Source organism: Lagopus leucura, unplaced genomic scaffold (genome assembly GCF_019238085.1).
Source record: "Lagopus leucura isolate 7727_CA_CO unplaced genomic scaffold, USGS_WTPT01 Super-Scaffold_100018, whole genome shotgun sequence".
NCBI classification, from domain to species: domain Eukaryota; kingdom Metazoa; phylum Chordata; class Aves; order Galliformes; family Phasianidae; genus Lagopus; species Lagopus leucura.
In genome coordinates, this window is record NW_024962272.1 from 6543354 (window position 1) to 6564754 (window position 21401).

The window sequence follows — 21401 nt, forward strand, 5'->3', positions numbered from 1 at the left end:
TTTTTAGTTAACTGAAATTCCCAGTAAGAAAGCATAATTGCTATTTACTGTGACAAGGAATCAAAGAGGTATGTAATACATGTATTTTAAAATAGCTCCCATCAGAGGGAAAATCTCCCATCTACTCTTCTGAAGGTACAGAAATGAAAGACAGTCTGTGATTTGCTTTATATATGACCCAGGAGAAACTGACAAATAGTTTGCTCAGAAGAAAACACTACATCAACAGGATTTTCCCCCAAATAATGTTTCCTAACAGGAATACTGGTATCAAAACCTACTGGATTGTAATAGACAGCTCACATCACTAACGATGTTTTCATGACTGCAAAAATGGGGTTTCAGCAAGAAAGGGTTTTGTTTAGCATTCATTATAAAAAAATGCCTAAAGCCAGCCATCAACCACAGTTCATTTCAGCTCTTGCATTCTTTCACCTGCAGTAATGCTGCCAGAAACACATTAGAAATTCAGTGCCAGTCACCTCCAGAGAAGTAGCAGGACAGATACAGATCATACTACATAAACCTTTGTAAAAACAAACTGTCTGCCTGAGATACTAATGTATTTCCATAACCTTAAAAGCAAGTTAACCACTGAGGAATATAAATAGATAAAACAAATGCAATTTTAATTAGCCCAAAGGCTGTGTTTTTTTAATGCTTCTGTATCTAAAGGACAAAACAAAAGCTAATTAAGAATGTATCAGTTGTACAACCTTACAAAAGCAGGGGAAAATGCCAAGGTGAGGACTAAGAGGTTTAATACATTGTGCATTATGAATCTCAGCTGATCCACAGAAGTATTTCTTTGGAAAGCTCACTGAGAATAAGATTGCATTTCTTTACTGAGGTCTGAGTAAACTGCAATTATTAGCCAGAAAGCCAAAACTTAACGTCAACTTCTAACGTCATTCTTCCCCAATCACACTTTCAAAGGAAACACTGTATGCTCTTAAAGCCTGCTTATAATACAGAATATTGCAACTCTTTGAAAGGGCCCACATATACACATCCTTGCACTTTCCAAAGAAGCCACGTCAGCCTGAGCAGGGCTCCGGATGGCACACAAGTGCCACGCGACATGAGCCTGCAAGAGACAGCTTCAAGAAGAGAAACTCTTTTAGGTTTAACATAAAAGTTGACTGGCACATACCCAATGCTTCAGAGTATTCTTTGTGCCCTTTCCTCAGAGATACATATCTTCTCCCCTTTTTTTCTGCCCTTACAGTCAGATTTGTAAACACTTGAGGAAAAGCCTCTAAAGAATAACAATGGCCAATTCAGCCTATGAAAGTCAGTAGAAAAGTGATAATGAGATGCCATCAGTCTGTTTTTATTGACTCATTGATTTCACGTGTTCTTTTCATATTTGTTTTTCCCTTCCTGGGTACCTTGTTGTCTGCTGTTTTGAGATGGTGTAAAACTGGAACTGGAACTCGAGCTGGAACTGGCAGGACTGGGCTGTTCAGACTTAAAAGAAAGAAAAGAAGAAAATAAATAACATCATAATGAACTTTTTTTTTTTTTTTTTTTTTGCCTAAAACACTTACTGTTAGCTACTGCTTAAGGCATCCTGTGAAGAAAATAGAACTCCTGAACAGAGCAATACTTTCAGATCTTTGCTTCAGGTGCCAGCAAGCCAAACAATATAAAAATTGCAAAGCGCTCAACATACATATGTACTATATAACACACAGTGCTTTAGTAAAGTGTAAATCCCAACACAAAGTTACCATGTTTGAGAGGCTCTACAACATGTAAGCCTAAATGACGTTATAACAGAATGCATGGATATAAGGCTACTTAGCCCTGCAGATATAACACTTTCCAAATAAATGATGCTTTAGTGGAACATAAAAAGAAAGACCTGAGCAGATCAAGCAAAAAACTCCAACCAGTTTTCTTTCAACTTCATTAGAAAGTAAGACTTAAGATGAGCAGTTAAAACAAACTTTTATGCTGTTAATTGATTTCCTCTTATGTCAATATTTTCCTTACATAGTAAGGTCCTATAAACTGCAACAGTGATTAAACTAGAAAGACTGCATTATTACACAGGAAAATTCTAACTCACTGAAAACTAGATTTTTATCTCTCTTTAGAACAGAGTCATTAACATAACTTTATATGATTTTACAAGCAGTCACATACGTAGTTTTCCAGTGCTGTTTAAGCTATATTCTTCTCTAAAATTCATAAAAATTTCTTAGACAAATTAATCTGTTCTGATTATTATTCTGATTGTTCTGATAATTCTTGCCTCCTGCTGGTATACTGTATGCCTCTATACACTTCTTTGGTGGTGTATCAGGTTTTAGGTATGTACACACACACGTAACTGCACATGAGAGAAGAGCAAATCCGGTATACGGGCATAGGGAATGCTAACAGAACACAGACAGGAAATGTCCACCCACAAAGAATGGTGAAATTTGAGGCAAGAAGTAATAATAGAAAAATCTACTACTGAAAACAAAACCTGCTTAATCTTATACAGTTGCATTGCTGTGAATTGTAATACAGGTAAATCAGAGATTTCTGTTTCTCCTTGCCTATACAAAAACCCTTATGATTTCTCTAGAACTAAATCCTTCTAAAAAACAACAGCAGTAGTATGCAGTCACAGTTGTCTTTTCTCCATAAAGCAATCTATTGTTGGCATTCATAAAGAGCAGGCAGATTTACAGCATCTTAGTGCCTTTTTTCACACTGCAAGATGCCTCTCTGGACAGCAGAATGTTTAAGAAAAAGACCATTGAGATCTACTTTGCTGAAATGTAAGCTTTCACAGAAAAATCAGTCAAAATACAAATTCTAGACAAACTTGTAGAATCATTAAGGTTGGAAAGACCACTAAGATCATCTAGTCTAACCATCAGCCATGACTGAATGGCTATATATCATTTGTATACATGGCAACCAGCCCTCTGCTGAGAAACACAAACCAAACAACTATAAAATCCCTTTCTGACTCAGTTTGATTCTAATGTTGTTGACATGATTGGACCATTTTGGAAGATATGGCAGTATCACTTGACACTCGTTAAAAAAAAAAAAAAAAAAGTAATTTTCTGAAGCAAATTTTTTTTTACCGCTTCCCCCCCCCAAAAATCGTTTATTTTTTCCTGCCTGGATTTCTGAATTTAATTGTAAAATAATTTTAATGACATGATACAGACTGTACTGGTAAAGAACAGGAGTTAATGGAAACTTATTACAATTCTGGAAACAAATTTCAGCCTTCTAGTTGTAGGTTACCCTTATACATCTGGTTTGCAGCAAAATTACTGGCTGGCAGCCAGCGAGGTTTCCATTAACTGCATTTTTTCCTTTATTAGTATTCACATGAACTGTAGCATATATAAAATCCATTCTTTTAAAAAATTCCAAACACTAATGACATTATACTCAACTTAAAATGCTTAAAGAATTTCTAAAGCCATAGAAAAAAAAAAAAGGACCGAAATAGAAACATTTATTTGTAAACTTCACCACTTCCATTTTGAACTAGTTTACTAAAGAGAGAAAAGGCCTGATTATGAAATTCCTGCAAACGTTTAGTCCCAGCATTATCTTAAGCAAAAGGATCTCAAGCAAGAATAGCTAAGAATAGATATAACACTGGTATAATACCCTCCTCATAAAATTTCCTCATTGCTTCAGTAAGAGCACTTTGAGAGGTCAAACCATGGAAACTACTAATGAAACAAATCATCCCTTCTCTTTTGAAAAGGATGCTCAATGCCACTTGAAGCCATTATTTTATTAGACTGCCCTACCTGAAAATTTACTCCAAGACACTCAGATTAGCACATGTATGTAAGAAGTGTCATTTGCTGGAAAAGAAACTTTTTCCTGCATTCTGATGTTCTGAATGAACATCATTAAAAGACCTGCCTTTTAGAAGGAGCTAAAAATCTTCCTTCCATATATAAAAATGGATTAGTCCCCATAGCGTTGACTCTTCTTTTTACCAGAGGGTATCTTTTGTCACTTAACCAAGGCTTTTTGACAGCTTTACAGGATGCTACCCCAAGAGCTTAGGTATTTATAGCTTTATTCTCTTCAGTTTTCTGCTCTTACCCACTAGTTACTAATCACCAAGTAGATTTTTTAATGGGTCTGAAATGAGCTAAAGGGTATCCTTCAATGATAGAAGCTTAAGACAGCACCAGCAAAGAGCTTCTGTCATATGTCCTTTTCCTGTTTTACTCATTTTCTCTTCTGGCAGACAAGCCAATGAGAGCTCAGACTCAAAAGTGCTCATTAGTGCAATGAGCTGATACAATTTACTGCACTGAGTTTATTCCCCTTTACTGCTTTCACACTGATGTACAGGAGACACTGCTTTCTTTATTAGGCCCAGCTGAGGGATTCTGTGTTTTGAAACTGGCAAGAAAAGGAACTTCTCTCTGGCGGAAGTTTTCCCAGAAAAGGTACTTTTTTTGACCGGTACTAAATCTCCTGGCTTCAGTTAGCTCAGAACATTTTTGTTTCTATAAGTAGGACAACAATTTATTCCCAGGCAAGAAACAATTTTAAGGCGAACTCACCTGTTTATGACGTTCCATATAAAAGGACTGTTTCTATAATATTTTGTGGTTACTTGGAATCATATAACAATATTAAAAATAAAGTCTATCATTTAAAGCTGTTTATTCACATTAAAAAAAATAGAAAATATCTCTACGTGGATGACAGAGGCTTTTCATGCCTTCCTCTGAACTACTACTAGAGGACCTTGCATATTACTTCATATTACCACAAAATATAAAAGTAATACCCCACATCCCATCATCAGGTCTACACATTTTCTGCTTTTATGCAGAACAGTCCTAAGACCGAGGTCTCCCTGTACTGTACACACTGAGAGGTTAAAGCAGTCAGAGTATTATTTGTGTTCCCATTTTTCCAAAGTGTCTTCTCAAGAAAAGGGCATACTGCACTAAGAGATGCCCTCTTCTGTAATGGAGCTTCTGGACTTGCAACTTCTACTGCCTCACAGGGGCCTGTCATCAACCACCACTTCAGCTTTCAAGAGAAGCCATCTGTAGATCAACAGAGAGAGCAGCAGAGTAATCCCACCATGTCCACCAAGTGTCCACATCTGTCGCAGCCAAGGAAGACACTATTTCAGCATCTACAGTTCTGTAAGCCTGCACCCATCAAGTTCTATACCACCACATTTCCTCTCAAGCAACTACAATTGCAATTAACCTGCCAGGCAGGGCAAAACTATTCCTTTGTATAACCAATGAGGAAAGCTAACTTACTGAATGCAAGCTCACAGAGAAGATGGAAGAACAAGTGTACTGAGCAAAAAGTTGAATTAATTCTGTTCTTATAGAACAAGAAATATTTATTTCTAACTATTATGTTTAAAGAACCAAAAAAATTATTGGGAAAAGTAATTTGAAGTGTAAGATTTTAACAGAAAATGCAAGAATATTGTTTTGGAGAGAAAGGTAACTAAAATGGAAGTTGATCCATCACAATGAAAACTAACATACAAGTCACATACCAACAGAACCTTCTCTTGCATATTATTGTGTTACTCACTTTAAAAAGGAAAACAAAACAAAAACATTACGTGCCCATATACAAATACATACTAATGCGTGGAGGACATTTTACCAATTAAAACAATCATTTGGCAGAACATGTGACCTACAATTAGTTGCCTTTATTTATAGTCTTGTTTCTTAAAAAAATTCTTAATGAATTGGTGGGGATGAGGCTATTTGTTGATTAACATGACCCTGAATCTGCTAACTGAGCAGTACAATGCTTCTCCAGGATCATCTCTGGGGAGAAAGTAAGAGAAGCTCAATGTAACTATAATCCATAACATGCAGTCCTGGGTATGTTTGGCTCTAAATCAGCATTACATTCTACCACCAGTAAATAATATAATACTAAGATTCTCCAATTCTAGTACTTAGAAATATTACACAATACTTGTAAACTCTTTTGAGGGAGAAGAATACCATGAGATGAACGCTATACTGATCAGAATAAACAGTGTTAAATTAATACATACTTCGGAAGACAGGGGAGAGATCCAGGGACAGTGATACGTAGTCAGTTCCTTCTCAAAGAATGGCAATATAAAGAATACTTTTGACAGCTTTCTCCTGTGTATAAATCTCTTTACAGAACTGTAGGGGTTGGAAGGGACCTCTGGAGATCCCCCAGTCCAAGCCCCTGCTAAAGTAGGTTTCTTACAGCAGGTTGCACAGGAAAGCATTCTGACAGATTTTGAATATCTCCAGATAAGGAGATTCCATAACCTCCCTGGGCAGCTTGATCCAGTGCCCTCTCATCACCACAGTAAAGATTTTCCTTGTGTTCAGATGGAACTTCCTGAGTTCCAGTTTGTACCCATTGCTCCTTGTCCTGTTGCTGGACACAACTGAAAAGAGGCTGGCCTCATCCTCTTGATATCCACCCTTCAGACATTATTAAGCACTGACAAGATACCCTCTTGGCCTTCCCTAGACTGAGCCGTTCCAGATCTCTCAGTCTTTCCTCATAAGGGAGATGATACAGACTCCTGATCACTTCTGCTGGACAATCTCTAGGAGATTATTGTCTTTCTTGAACTGAGGAGCCCAGAACTGGACACAGTATTCCAGATGTGGCATCACCAGGGCAGAGGAGAAGGAAACAATCACCTCTCTTTACCTGCTGCCACACTCTTTTTAATGCATCCTACCCTTCTGACACAATTTTTTAAAAAATCATATGTTTTGTGATACATTGCACAATGCAGTTTAAAGGATGAACCACTTACTACATCTGTTGTCTGTAGGAGTATTTTTGCTGAAAAATCTCCAGGATATTGTGACTGAAAACATACAGAAAAGCAAAGAAGCACAAGATAAAAGATTACTGCTTCTGAGTAAAGCAGCTGAACACTGGTTTCCAAGAATACTATGCCAACAAGATACTGCATAAAGTTAAAATACACCAAAAATGCACATTACCATTAGTGTGAACATGGTCCTTAACATAGCTGGAAGAAGTTGAAGACAAACTAATGCAAGTTCATGTTAGAGGACTCCAACCAACACAGATAAGAACTCTGTTCTAAAGGTGAAGAAGGTATGGCTATCAAAGACATGGCTGTATAAAGTACTGGGCATCTCAAAATTGGAAATAAAATCTGTGTTTATCTGGACCACATTTTCCCAGAACTGTACAAAAAAACTTCAATATTTATGAAGCATTAATACAGGATGAGCACCACAATATGGGGAAGTTAACAGCTCCACATTCCATTCAAAGTCTGAACTATGCATACAAATTCATTTACGTATTATAAAAACAAACCAAAGTATGAGGGCCACTGATGAAAGATGAAAACGTCCTGAGTAAATTACTTGCGTGTTGAGTTCTCTGCATCTGTAAGCACAGAGTCACAAAAGTCCTGGGTGGAAAGAATGTTGACTACTTACACAGAAGGGCCAAATTAAGCTAGAAAGCAATATTTAAGTGCTGATTTTCTGAGAATATGACTTTACAACTTCTTTACTTTTTCAACAAAAATTCTATACGCAAAGCTCTCACAAACCCACTGGGCACAGAGGAGAGAAATGTGTTGTAGAAATAAAAGTCTAACTCTCAGTTTTAGAACTACATAAAAAATAGAAAACAGCCTAGGTTTTAAAGCCGATTAGACTATTTTGCTCAACTGATCTGTGTTTTCTGTTGTATGACTGAACTAATAGCTATAAAAGAAGCTGGGTGGTAACTGCTCTGGTCAGCCCTCACAGCTGCCATGCAGGAAGAAAAAAGTTCTTTATTTTCTTTTGTTGCCCTATTCTCTGCTGTGCCCTATCTTACGTATCAGTGCTGAGAAGGACAGATGTTGATGCCATCCCAGTTCACCATTCTGGAGAGTAAATAGACAGTTTGATGTCACTTTTGGTCCATTAAGAAGGCTGTTCATTTAAATTCTCCCAGATCCAAGGCTAGGTATTAGGGAAATCCACACACTCACATTGACAAAGAAACGGCTGGAGAACCATGTAACTTCATGTTTATGTCCTTTTTTCCATGTTATTCTGCACTCTGGTACATTTCCATACCATTAGAGAGCAGGTCTTCTCAGCAGGTACTTACACACATCGCAAATACACTGTAGTTCCTCTCTTATCTTGTTTAGCTTGAACTCTATACAGTGCTTCCAAAACAGCCCTAAATACTCAGTGTGCAAAAATCTATGAAAGTCACACATATCAAGTTAACACACACCTAAACATCTGGAAAAAAGCTTCTCTTCTAAATTGCTGCTGCAGAGTACCATTGTAGCTTATATATCATCTTAGCTATTGTAGATCACAGGCTCCTAAATCCATGTCCCAAGGGGGGAAAAAAAACGACAGATATTCCCAAAATTTCACAGCAGGCTCAACAGAGTATCAAAGCAGCACTTTCCATGCCATTGGTGTTGACCCCGTCCATTTTTACAGCAAGTTTTATTATATTTAATGTTTGCTCAAACTTGACTCCTGGAATTTAAACAGTTACATTAGGATCTCAGCTTTCATCTCCATGTTTTCCAGAGTTTCAGTGAAAAGATGCAGGGAAAAAAATATAAAAAGCTTTGTTATGCCCTAAAAAAATTCTCGAGTGCCCAGAACAAATAAAAGCCATGTAAATGGCTTGCTCTGTGCTAACATTATCACACATTTGTGTTGCGCTTTCACAAAAGTTCATGTGTATTACACATAAGCAGAACTACATCATGATGACTGTCTGAGAAGAAAAACACAGGCCAGACTGCTGTCTTTTCACTAGCCTTACACTAAACTTTCAAAAGTTTTCTTTAGGAAAAATGTCATGTGCAACTGTAAACTTGACAATTCCACATTTAAAAAAAGAAGAAAAAAAAGGAGGAAAGGAGGAAAGGAAGAAAAGTCATAAAAGCCTCAGTTAGATCTAACAAGACATAGTTAAACTATTTCAGCTGGTAACTAACAGGTGTTGGATTTTATAGTAGTTATATGGAACCATTTCCCTGGATTACAACATAATAGATGTAAGCAGATAAAGCAATTTAAAAGTAATGAAGTCCATACCACGGAGATTTCACATGATCATGAGTAAAATAGCACATTTATAGCATTTTTGCTACAATCATCTCAGCTCCAAAACTGCCGTGATTTTTCTGTCCCAGCCATTTATGCCAGAAAAGCACTAAGATAATAAAATATCGGCACTGCATACACTTCAATAAAATGCTTACTTGCTGTGGGCTAATGGGAGAATAGAATTTTCTGGGGCTGAAATACAGAAAAGGCAGCCCCAGTAATAAAATAACAACAGTGTTTATGCAAATGATTGGGTTAATCTACATGATTAGTCTACACTTCAGGAGATGCAGTTAGTATGGTCACATACTGAAGACTAAACCAGTAGCCTAATATGATGATATTCCCACTTTTTGTATGTCATAATATGATAGTTTCTAAAATTGAAAAAAAAAAATGTAATACCCATGACTTTGCCTTAAAAATGTAAAATTTCCTACATTTTTCAAGATTGTAGTTGTAACATGGACTCTTTAGCCATATCTATATAATTTCTCTCCTCTGTTTAATTTCTAAATCCTTAGTATTTTTGTAAGTCAGTGAATTCCAAACACACCATAGCAATAAAACCACAATATACCAGCTTGCTTCCATGATGGAATCATTGCCTGTTGATCTCACTGCATCCTTATCCTGCAGCGATTCATCACATAGAAAGAAGTTTAATAGCTTCTACAAGTGAAGCAAAAACATTTTTCCCTTTGTGACTACAGCTGATGAAAATAGGCTCAGTAGAATCTTTTGAGTTGGAAGGGGCACTTGAATATTATCTGTTCCACCTCCCCAGCAATGAACTGGGACACTGTCACTCCAGAGACAGGACATCTGCCACATTTCTGGGCAACCTGTTCCAGTGCCTCACCATACATACTGTAAACATCTGCTTCCGTATGTCCAACCTAAACATCTCTTCTCTTAGTTATGAAACCATTTCCTATTTCACAAAATTCTGATTCTGAATCTTGCTTCAGCACTGCTACAGTGAAGGATAAAATAATAAAGCGTGTCTGAAAGTGGCATAATGCCTCCGCTTTTCAAATAGCTAAAAGTTTCTGTTTAGGAAACAGATGTCAGGTAATTAATTTACTAAGATTTCCCTGTTTTTCCTCACTACTTGACCAATTTCTTCCTCTACTCTTACTCTGGAAGATATCTTATTTACACCAAAAATTCCCAGAAAAATGTATACCATTGGGAACACATTCCCTGAGAAAAGATTCTTAACAGTTAAAAACCTTTCAAAAACCTTACACGTTTTCTAACATGTTTACAACTATTGACTTTCTGAAGGTTAATAGCCTGGCTGAACAAATGATAAATCTGAATTGAAGGACATACTCTGCCAGGTATCAAGTTGTCTCCAAACAATTGTTCAGAGACTTGACTTTTTTCCTATATTTTCCTTGGTCCCACTGTCCCAAATGCTGACAGATTTTCTGAAGGGGCTCTGGGCAGGCCAGCCTTAAAACCAGGGAAAGCAGTCAGTCCAAATTCTGCAGTGGCCAAAGGTGTCCACCACTGTGGAGGTTTTCTCTTCCTCCATACCACATGCTGACCTTGGTGCTTTTTCTTAACTCTAGATGGAAGATGGGGTTTGCTCTGTTCTTACCCCATACAGCAGCTAAACGGTGCCATACTACCATGGCACTAACAGGCACTGATGGCCATTCAGGCTTCTGCCTACCATCTGCCTAGCCTTTCTGCAAACAGAACAGATCATCTTAAGCCACTGTTTATCTCCGAATACAATCTGGAGGGAAATATCTTGGACTGTACAATATTTTTTCTGCTAACACCTACTTCTGATTGCTGTAACTATATGGGTTAACTACAAGAAAATACCATGTGGAGCTGTCTTCAACTACTATGAATCTAAACTGTGTTATCTGAAAAAGATCTATCTTTGGCTCCCAGCCCTGGTTAATAGCAGGATTTTTCAGCTAACAAGGGCCTGGAGGTTTTAAAAAACAAAAAGGCATTTTCCAGATATTCTTGCACATATGTAATAGTTAAATTAACAAACCTGACTCCAGATCTAAAGTGGCATTTTATGGATTACTTTAAAAAGGTGCTCATGTTGCAACTTTAAGACTGCTTAAAGACACACAAGCAGTTAATTAAATACAACCCATAGTCTATAACATCACTGCTATATATTCATTGTTTGGTAATTGACTTACTAAGGAGTTTGTATTTTACTGAAGGGAAATGGTTTGGCTAAAGTAACTCTGCTTAAAAAATGAAAAGTCCTTACTCTTGAGCTGTCACAGTTTATTAGCATGCTTTTCTTCCTGGGTTGTATTCCAATAGGCTTAGGCATTCCAAAAAAGCTCCTACTACTAATCACAATGTTATAATTGCAGGAAGAAAAACACTCATTATGCACAAAATAATTGGGCTGGAGACAGAAATTCATAAGACAGAGCTGTGTGTCTTCAAACTCTGCCTTCACACATAGTGAACTTTGAGAGTTTCAGATCACTGCAATTGCAGACGAGTGAGAAGATGAGCAACACTGACCAGCAAATTAGCATACACAATCTGTTTGATCTTCTTGATGCCACTGTGTTGCTGCAGCAACAGAGAGAGGTTTGCACTACTTTTTCTCCCTACAAAACCTATAAAAAATGGGTACAGAAAGTATCAAAGCATCCCTTCTGCAACCACTGCACCGTTCAGAAGGGACAGCTGTCTTCCAAGGCCTTGAAAGACACCTGCCTTGGATCTAAACCTTTGTATTTCCCTATTTCACAAAGCCTACAGTTTACATAAATATTATGAGAACATCACCATATTTCATGGCCAGAGAGCAAAAACAAGGTCATGTCTTCATTTTTATTTTATTTTTTTAATCATACTGCTGCACTGTCCCATACAGAAAACAAACAGAAAGTGTACTTCAACTAAAACATCCTGTTACTGAATTTAAAAGCATGATCTTTAGAGCTTCCTACCTGAGCTAATATTCCTACACCTCAATAAAACTATAAATCCTCCATGTTTTCATTCACTGTCCAAGTCAGGAAAAATGTGGAGCTGTTGGAGAGGGTCAAGAGGAGGGCCACAAAGATGATCCTTGGGCTGGAGCACCTCTCCTGTGAACACAGGCTTAAGGAACTTGGCCCTAAGGTGCTTGTTCAGCCCAGAAAAGAGGAAGCCACAGGGAGACCTCGTTGCAGTCTTCCAATATTTACAGGGAATAAACAGCTCCATGCCAGTCCCTCACATCATGTTACTGTCACCAGAGAGCAAAGTTCAGAACTGCCCCTACACTCCCCCTATGAGAAGCTGCAGCTGCCACAAGGCCTTCCCTCACCCTGCCCTGCTCTGGGCTGAGCACACCTAAGAACCTCAGCTGCTCCTCGTAAGTCTTGCCCTCTAGTCCTTCCACCATCTTTGTATGTCTTCTTTGGATGCTACTAGTTTTATATCTTATAATGTGGTGCCTAGAACTGTGCACAGTGCTGGAGGTGAGGCTACACCAGTGCAGAGCAGAGCAGAACAATCCCTTCTCTTAAATGTCTAGCAGTGCTGTGTTTGATACACCCCTGGATATGGTACTTTTACTAAATTTCATGTGCTTGGCGATTACCTAGTCTTCCAGTTGTCAAGTTCTCTCCGCCAGGCCTTCCCACACCTGATGAAGTCCACAATTACTCATAATTTAGTGTCCTCTGCAAGCTTACTTACTATGTGTTTGAGTCCTGAATCGAGATAAAAACATTAAAGAGGACTGGACAAAAAAATCAGAGCCCTGCAGAACTTTTCTATTTACTGCTCACCAGTAAGATGTTACTTCATTTATTATAACCTCTGAGTCCAATCCATCATTCAACTGTTAGCCTGTTTTAGTATGTACTTGTTACACTGGATCTTTTGTCCAGAAGGATACTGTGAGAAGCAGCTTTGTTGAAATTCAGAAAGATTATATCAACTGCCTTATCTTGGTCAACTATGTGGGTAATCTCATCATAGAAAGTAATTAACTTTCTATGTAATTAACTACATAAAACAAGACTTTCCCCTCAAGAACCTGTGTTGTTTACGAACAATAATTGCATAGTCTTTTAGGTGTTTTTCAGCAACTCACATAATGACCTCCAAATTTTATCAGGCACTGAAGTGAGACTGATGTAGGTACCAGGGTCTGCTTTCTTGAAAACAAGGACAATATCTGACAGCTCCCAGTCAAATGGGTACTCTTCATATTCCCAAGGTCACAGCAGAAAAACTGAGAGGTCTTGTGATTACATCAGTTAAGTAAATAAGATTGGAATGAATTTTATAACATGCTATTATGTCAGAGCATACCACTGAAGAAACATCATCCCAGCTCCGGGCAACTAAAATGGTTAATATCACAATGCACAAACAGACTGTAACTACTGACATAGTAAAACTCCCTAATAAACATTGCAACTTTTCAATCTTTTTTCCATATTACCTTGTTTATAGCATATATCATTTGTTGAGTTAGCTGTATTTTTTTTTTCTCTGAAATACTTAGAAACCCACCAACACAATAAAAGTTCATATTTTCCCATCACATAATTACCTCTATTACATTATAACATTGCTCAAATGCCTCTTATGGTGCTCCTTGGTTAAAACTAACAAAACGTAGAAGGACTTTATGAAATTCTGTGGATATTAGTTAACCACACTTCCCAGCTCTCCCATAAACGTGTGAATCCACAGGTACCTTCAGGTACTTTGCCAGGATTTTTAGATATATTTCCTATAAATAAATATATTACTGGTATTCTAAATATTATCTAATCACTGACCAGAGCCATAGTCATCTTGATTTTTTGGTAAGCATGTTCCCAAAGCTGTTTTCACCCATACAGTGACATGGACCATACTTGCCCTCCCACTGAAGAGCCAACTGTTCCATGATTCAGGATGTCAATATTAATATAAACCAGAGCCCATATCTGTAGATTCTTCTCTCTGAGTGGAATTTAGTACTTTACTTTTTCAATAAGAGAGGTGTGAAAAACTAGAAAACTCAAAATCTGCTTTAGTACAGAATTAAGGCACCACTCATGTCCTGCAGTGGCAGCATTCCAGTTGGATGAAAACAGCAGGACAAGAGAATTTGTGTAATCTATGAAAAAGACAGGAGTGTGAACGTTATAACATTGATAAAAGGCAGGAGGTTTTAATACAAAGATGGCAACACACATTAGCAATTAAATCATCTGCAAGCTGCTATTCAGCACACACATCTGCAACGTCTGCATGTGTAAAATTCCAGTTATACTGCAGTTGCTTTTCTTAATTCCTTCCTGTGTGAAGAATATTGAAGGTCTTATGTAGAATGTGAAGGTCTTATGTACCTGAGTAAATAGGAAGTGTAAAATCAAACTCGGTTCTGATTGGCTGGCTACATCAAGAGTAGGTAGTGAGTCATAGGATATTGCCATGACTCATAAAAAGCTAAATATTCTATTTTGAAGACATTTAAATATTATTTATGCTAAGGCTGTTAAGTATGAACGTTTTCAGGTTTAAAGGGAAGATCACAAAAACAACTTCAACAGTGCTGTAGAGAGGGGCCTATCATTTTACACACCTTCCAAACCGTATAGCCTTTGCATGACTTAACTCTTCATGCATTAAAATGCCAATTTAGAAACTCAACAGACGTGAGATCTTTCCCAGCTACATGTTTCTATGAAGAACCTAACCATTGCTACATCCTCATAGATGTAGTTCCAGAGAGTGCAAGCACAGCTATGAATCTGAAGGCAGTAGTGGAGGCAGAAAATATAATAAAAATCAAAGAACTGTTGAACAAGCTAAACTAGTCAGATTTTCTCTCCATCCTGCTTACTGCCTCAAGCCTTGAGTACAAATGAAGACACCAAACAGGTCTTCTCTTCCTATTCTCTTTCTTCTCTACTCATGTATCCATAAAAGATGCTCCTAAAGCTGAACCCTGCCAGGAGAATGATTTAAATCCTAATCATCAAAAGAATACTGTGCTTGAAACAGATGAGCAGGCATGGAAGAAATATTTTCAGGAAAGCAAACCTCCATTAAAAAAAACTTTCTTGTTGAGTAAGTCTATTAACTCTGGATAGATTCCCCCCTTTCAAGGAACTCTTTGTCCGGTAAGCTGGCATCATTTACAGAACTGCCCTTTTTAGCAGAAAAATAACAAACAATACTATATTACTTCAGTCTTTTCCCAAATTCACTGAATTATCTAGTGTCTGACCATAAAAACCTTAGCATGTGAGATATAAGTATTCAAACCAACTCCCTTCGATCTTAAAAAAAAAAAAAAAAAAAAAAGCATGAAATTAAAAAAGAACAAGATCAAAAGAACACTACTTATAACCATCTCCCCTTTGGTCATTGGTCATAATGCTGACATTTATAAATTACATACACTTGATTAGGAAACACAATTCAAACACAATATGTGTAAGTTTTCACAGCCAGTAGTCAACACCCTTCAGCTGGAACAATTTGCCAGCAGAAAGGAGAAGAAAAATGAAAATACAAATATGGCACACAATCCCGCAGACAAGAAATGCTTTATACATACGAAAAGAAACAAAACAGCTCTTACTTCAGATTTAGAAGACATGTTTTCCTCCATGTCAGAATCATTGGGGTCTATAATATCATCAAATGGTGGCAGAGTAGATGTCTTCTTTTCCAGTGTATCACTTTCAATTTTGACTCTCCCCACCTTAAGCTGAGACCTGTCCTTTGTTTGTTTTTTGTCAGCTGAACAAGTAAGAATTAGTGATGGAGCACTAGAAAAGCTTTTAAATAATGACTCTGGCACACTTTTTTTTCTCTTTTTTGCAGAAGGTTCATCAGAATCCAGAATGGAGGGCCTTTTTGTAGGAGTCTTCTTTTCTTGCTGTCCACCTGTGATGGTAAGGATGGGGGTGTTTTCAGATTTTGGCTCCTTGGACATGGATTTAGGTTCCTTGAAGGCCATCTTAGGAACCATTTTTTCATCTTTTAGTGGTTTATTTTCTTTGGGTTTCTTAGAGGATTCTTTGGAAGATTTATTGTGTTCCCTGGAAGGTTCTTTGAAGGCACTTTTTTGTTCTTTTGAGTCTTTAGAAGTTTTTTCTTTGTGCTCCTTTGTTAACTTGTGGGGCTTTGAAAAACTGTTACTACTGCCGCTACTGCTATTTATGTTCAGAATCTTAGTAGGGTCCTGCAAAAATGAGATGTAAAACTTTAGATAAAAAAAAGAGATAAACAATGCAGACACAAGATTCATGTCAGAAACTTTAAACTGCAGGGTGAAAAAAAGAAACAGCAAATGACCATATAGGAATTGATAGAGAAACTATTACAAAGCTGTGGAGCATGAGCAGTTATTACTGCCTTTTGGCATTTGCAAGACAAAGGTTAGTTTTTATCGCTTAAGAATCAGATATGGCCTTCAAGAAACATTTTAAGGTGAACATAAAGATTAGTTCACATTTCCTAAACTATGATCATTAAATTTCAAGGAAAAAAATCACAACAAAAGATCATCATATCAATCATATACTGTTAACAGAATTACTTCAGGACCAGTGTAAAACACGTCGTCCTACTGATATTTCAGGCAGAGCTTGAGTGCCATACCGTGATCCCCTCTTCAACTTTAGCTAAAGCCTATCCTTTATACAGAATGGTAACTGTGGATCCAGCCTGGTTATGTCAGACATGATTTGACATGCAACATTTCAGTAGTAAATGCTGTTTAGCAGAAAGCCTCTACTAAGAAGGTTTTCCTTCTTTGTATTTACTATTGTTTATATTGAGCATTTCATTGCATTTTTTAAATTCAGTAGTTCTACAATGAGATGGATCTCTGAGAGAGTGACAACTCAGAGGTCCTACAAGACAGAAAAAAAGAGAAAACTTAAACGTTGGACAGAAACAGCAACTGACCCTGCAAATTTCAACAAAATAATCATCCCTAACTGACTGAAGAGATGTGGACAAGAAGAGGATTGTCTCAAAAGCAAAGTACAGTGCATTATGAATTAATTCTAAAAGCACCTCTAACGCTTGCTAAATGTCTGGATAGCCCATCCCTAGTTCCAGAAAGTAAAAAATGTTCTACTAGTAACCTGCAACACAAACTTGGTGGGGAAAATAAGAGTGAATGGAAACACTGTTTTTTTTTCCTCCTGTAGACCTATTTTAAATGTTGGGAGAAAAAACTAATTTAAAAAACTGAAAATGAAATAATTGCAAAATAGTTTGAGGAAAAACTTCTGCAGTATAACGGAAATTTTTTATCACAAATAAACAGAATGGGTCTATGATTAGCAAGCCGAAACAAAGACTCTTTGGCAAGCTTACACTGCCAAGCTACTTCTAGCAACAAGTCAATTTTGAAATTTCCATATATGTATACATTAATACAAATACTAATATCTGCTACAAATACAAATACTAACATCTGCTAATATCCCATACTAATGAAAGATAAACTACTTTGAAACACAAAGTTGTAAACACAAGTCACTATATTTCTAAACAATAAACAAGATTCTGGTGACATCTGAACATATGAATGTGAAGCACTTCCTTGTTTCTCAGACTAGTAATTAAAAACAGAAATCCCATTTCCATCCCTGAATCTCCTAATACTACAACAGACAATTAGCATTCCATCCAGGAAAAGAGGAAAATACCTGTGGTTGTTCAAAATCTAGTAAAGCAATACTTCCCCTAGCATCAATTCTCACTTACATCCCTGGTCTGCATTATTTTGATGCAGCTAACAGTAAGTTTACACTAAATAAATGTTCTTACCTATTGATATCACTGGATTATGGCACAATCTAAAAAATACCTAGAGACACCTTTCTTCTCATGTTATTTCCCAGGAAAAGCCTTATTGGCTCAAATATTTTCTATCCAATTAAATCTCACCTTTGGCCCATGAGATGATTTCTTCTTCACTTCAGAAAAAGATAGGGAGTTACTAGGAAGGTTGGGGAGATGCAGGCTCTGCCCTGAAGAGAACGATGTGCCATCTGTCATAACCATAATCTGTTACAAGAAGGAAAGCATGTTAAGTCAACTACCAACAATCTCAACTAAGTAACCTGCAAATCACTTTAGTATGAAAACAAAATTCATACAGCAAACAGTATCCTTGTTTCTTTTCAAGAAGGAATGAGTTAATGAAATCACTCGGCCATCCACTATTGAACGAATAGATTATATCCTTCACTTTCATACAACTACAATGTACCCTCAGAAAACTGCAAAACTTCTAATACAGTTTTTTATATGGCACTGCGTACTTAGGCTTCTTCCCCTCGTCCCAAGCAATGTCTGGTAGAACACTTGAATGTCTATTCTACCTGCTCCAGAAAGATCTGCAAGCCACTGATGACCCATACAGAAATACAGAAATGTGTATATGTCTTTGCTCTCCAATAAAGCAATACAACAGAAGATTATTGGGCAAGGGTGGCAAGGTGTGGTGGCAGGGGTGACCTCAGAAAAGAGACCCATACTGGACAGAGTGAGTTCCAGTTAGTTCCACCAGCCTCACAGCAGGACATAGCTGAATGTCAAAGCAAAGCTAGTTATGCCTCCAGGAAAAGATTTAAGGCTGAGATGGAGAAAATCAAATGTTAAGAAACTGCAGTGCAAATACCTAAATTGGAGTGGAAGCAAGGAGAGAAAATGCTCCAGGTGTCAGAGAAGATATCAGCCAGTGGAAAGAACTGTTCCAGAGATATTCATACATAACCCAGAGAAGACCACATACCAGTTCAGGTGGATATACCTAGAAGGGCTAAAGCACATGGAGAGCCCACACTAGAACAGTTCTTGAACTATGATCTGTGGACAGAACCCACAATGAATCAGGCAAAAGCTTAGAAGAGGAAGGAGCAACAGAGAACTGTTAAGTTCTCCCTTGTACTGCTCATGGAGGAGGAAGAGAAAGAGGTGTCAAGAATGAAGGAGTAATGTGGATCGCGGGAAGGATGGAGAAAGGAAAAGGTGTTATGATGTTCAATTTTTAACTTCAAGCTTCTGCTTTACCTAGTGTGCAGTAAATTGGAAGGCTGACCAAACATTTTTGCTGAAACAAGGGTCTAACTGCCTGTCTTGATTTCAAGGGCTCCTAAATACAAACTGATAAACCTCTGGAACCAGAGATAATTCAACCAACCGTACAATAGTACCCTATGGTTAGCACATTCAGTAGCAGGTCTAGGGTATAGATATGTATGCTTTATATTTTAACTCTCCAGTCAGTACAAGTCAAGAGGGGCTATTATTTACTATCCACTGCTTTTTCAAGCCAGGGTTTCAATTTCTTTGCTTATTCATTTATTTATTAAACATAAGCTCAAAATAAATCTTTCTGCAGTCAACACTGCTCAAAAGATGTTGTGATAGCCTAGAGAATATTAAGGGACATGCCTAGGTAATAAGTATTACTTTTTGTTTTTGCCTGTAACTTCGGCATATGTCAACACTGCAACTACAATTCTGAGAAGGATAATGCAGGTAACTTAAGTCAAAACTTACTTCCTTCCTTTTCCATAGGCTCATGTAATTAAAAAAAAAAAAAAAAAAAAATAAAAAATTAAATTATCAGCAAATGTTATGAAGTAACATTCCACACAGGCACATAAATTTAATCTTGTTTCCCTTTTTCATTTCCCAGATTGGTAAACGAGAACATACGAGACAAATTCAAAGACCAACAAGGCAGAAAACAGTAGCATCCATCTTGTTGTCAGGACAAAGTCAACTGCAACTAGCTATTGTGAATCACAGTAAGAGAACTTTTTTGGCCTTGTGAATACTATGTAACATCAACTTACCTAGGGTATTGGCTGGATTCAGCACAGCTGAACACAAAGAAGGGCAAAAGTAACAAATAATCAGTGATAAGAAATGTGTAGCTGCATAAAAATATCTATTGTGCTGTAAGCCAGCAGGTAGCCAAGCATCACACAGTCATTTGCTCACTCTTGCACAGTGGAACAAGGGAGAGAATGAAGAACAAAAAAAAAAAAAGAGGTAGAAAGGTTGAGATAAAAACCATTTAAAAGGACATAAATAAAAGGGAAAATTAAATAGATAAGAATAACACACAAAACAAGTAATGCACAATGCAGTTCTTCAACACTTGTTGACTGATGACTAGCCAGTGTCCAAGCAGTGCAATCTTCCTTGGCCAACTCCGCCTGTTTATAGTTCAATATGATGCCATTTGGTATGGGACACCTTTGGTCAGTTTGGGTCACAATTTGGTTTTTGTTTCCTTCCAGCTCCTCATACTCACCCCGTCAGCTCCAGTCTCCTTGCTGGCATGAGAGTGTGAGAAGCTGAAATACCCTTGGTTCTGTGCTGCACTGCTCAGTGTGTTTTCTCCTAAATCCAAAACACGGCATCAAACTAGCCACTATAAAGAAAATTATCTATCCCCGCTGAAGCCAGGACAATACCATAAGCCTGTACTGCAGATAATGATAGAGACAAATTCATTTTCTCTATCTTCTCTAACAAAACCAATCAAGTGGATTGTTAAATAAGATTGTTCTCCTTTAAATTGCACTTAATGAAATGTTTTAAATCCACCAACTTCATCACAGAGGATACCACTTGCATTAAAACTAATTAATCTTTCAGCAAAAGCAGATACAAGATTACCCATTATTACAGAGTTTAAGGAAATATTTTGTTGAAACAAGCAGTTCTGTTCACTCACTCATGCAAGAAAATGATACATAGGTATGTTGTACAGAAACGAAGTATGGAAGATGAGGTTTTGTCCTATCTTCCCACATAAAAGCAAAGAAACAAAAAACGCTGCTAAGGATCTTTCTCCCATAGTTGGAAGCTGCCATTTTCTCCCTAAAGTACAGAATTCTGACTCACTGCATTAAGTTGGAATTCAGCAATTGCACAAATTTTCTTTTTAGAGTTAGGAAAAGTTTCAGTTTTGAAATACTTACATATTCTGTATTTCTATTATTTGTACAACACACATTCTTAAAAAGCTGACACTTAAAAAAAAATAGATGGACTCCTCAGATAACTCAGTTTCTAGACAAGTATTAAAGAATTATTTGGATCATTAACAGCCTCAGCATGCAGATTATATATTTAGAAACAGGATGGCTCTCTAAAGAGAAATCTACAGGGCTTGGACATTAGTATCATCTGAGGTCAGGTAGCTACAGCAAATCTGTCATAGTTCTACACATACAGTTTTTTGAAAACAAAACCTGGACATTCCAAATGGTGAGCCATAAAAATTTCAGATTATTAACTCCTGTAGCCTACTGGTTCATT

At 37.2% G+C, this 21401-nt stretch overlaps 1 protein-coding gene across 1 annotated transcript in view; it reads right to left on the reverse strand.

Moving 5' to 3' along the window:
- MLLT3 (MLLT3 super elongation complex subunit) overlaps nucleotides 1-21401 on the reverse strand; it is a 110775-nt gene that overhangs the window by 16292 nt on the left and 73082 nt on the right. Inside the window, exons 5-7 of the mRNA XM_042877553.1 lie at nucleotides 18006-18125; nucleotides 15679-16284; nucleotides 1392-1470 (exon numbers count right to left, since the gene is read on the reverse strand). Of these exons, the coding sequence (XP_042733487.1) occupies nucleotides 1392-1470; nucleotides 15679-16284; nucleotides 18006-18125 (805 nt within the window). The remainder of the gene's footprint in view (nucleotides 1-1391; nucleotides 1471-15678; nucleotides 16285-18005; nucleotides 18126-21401) is intronic.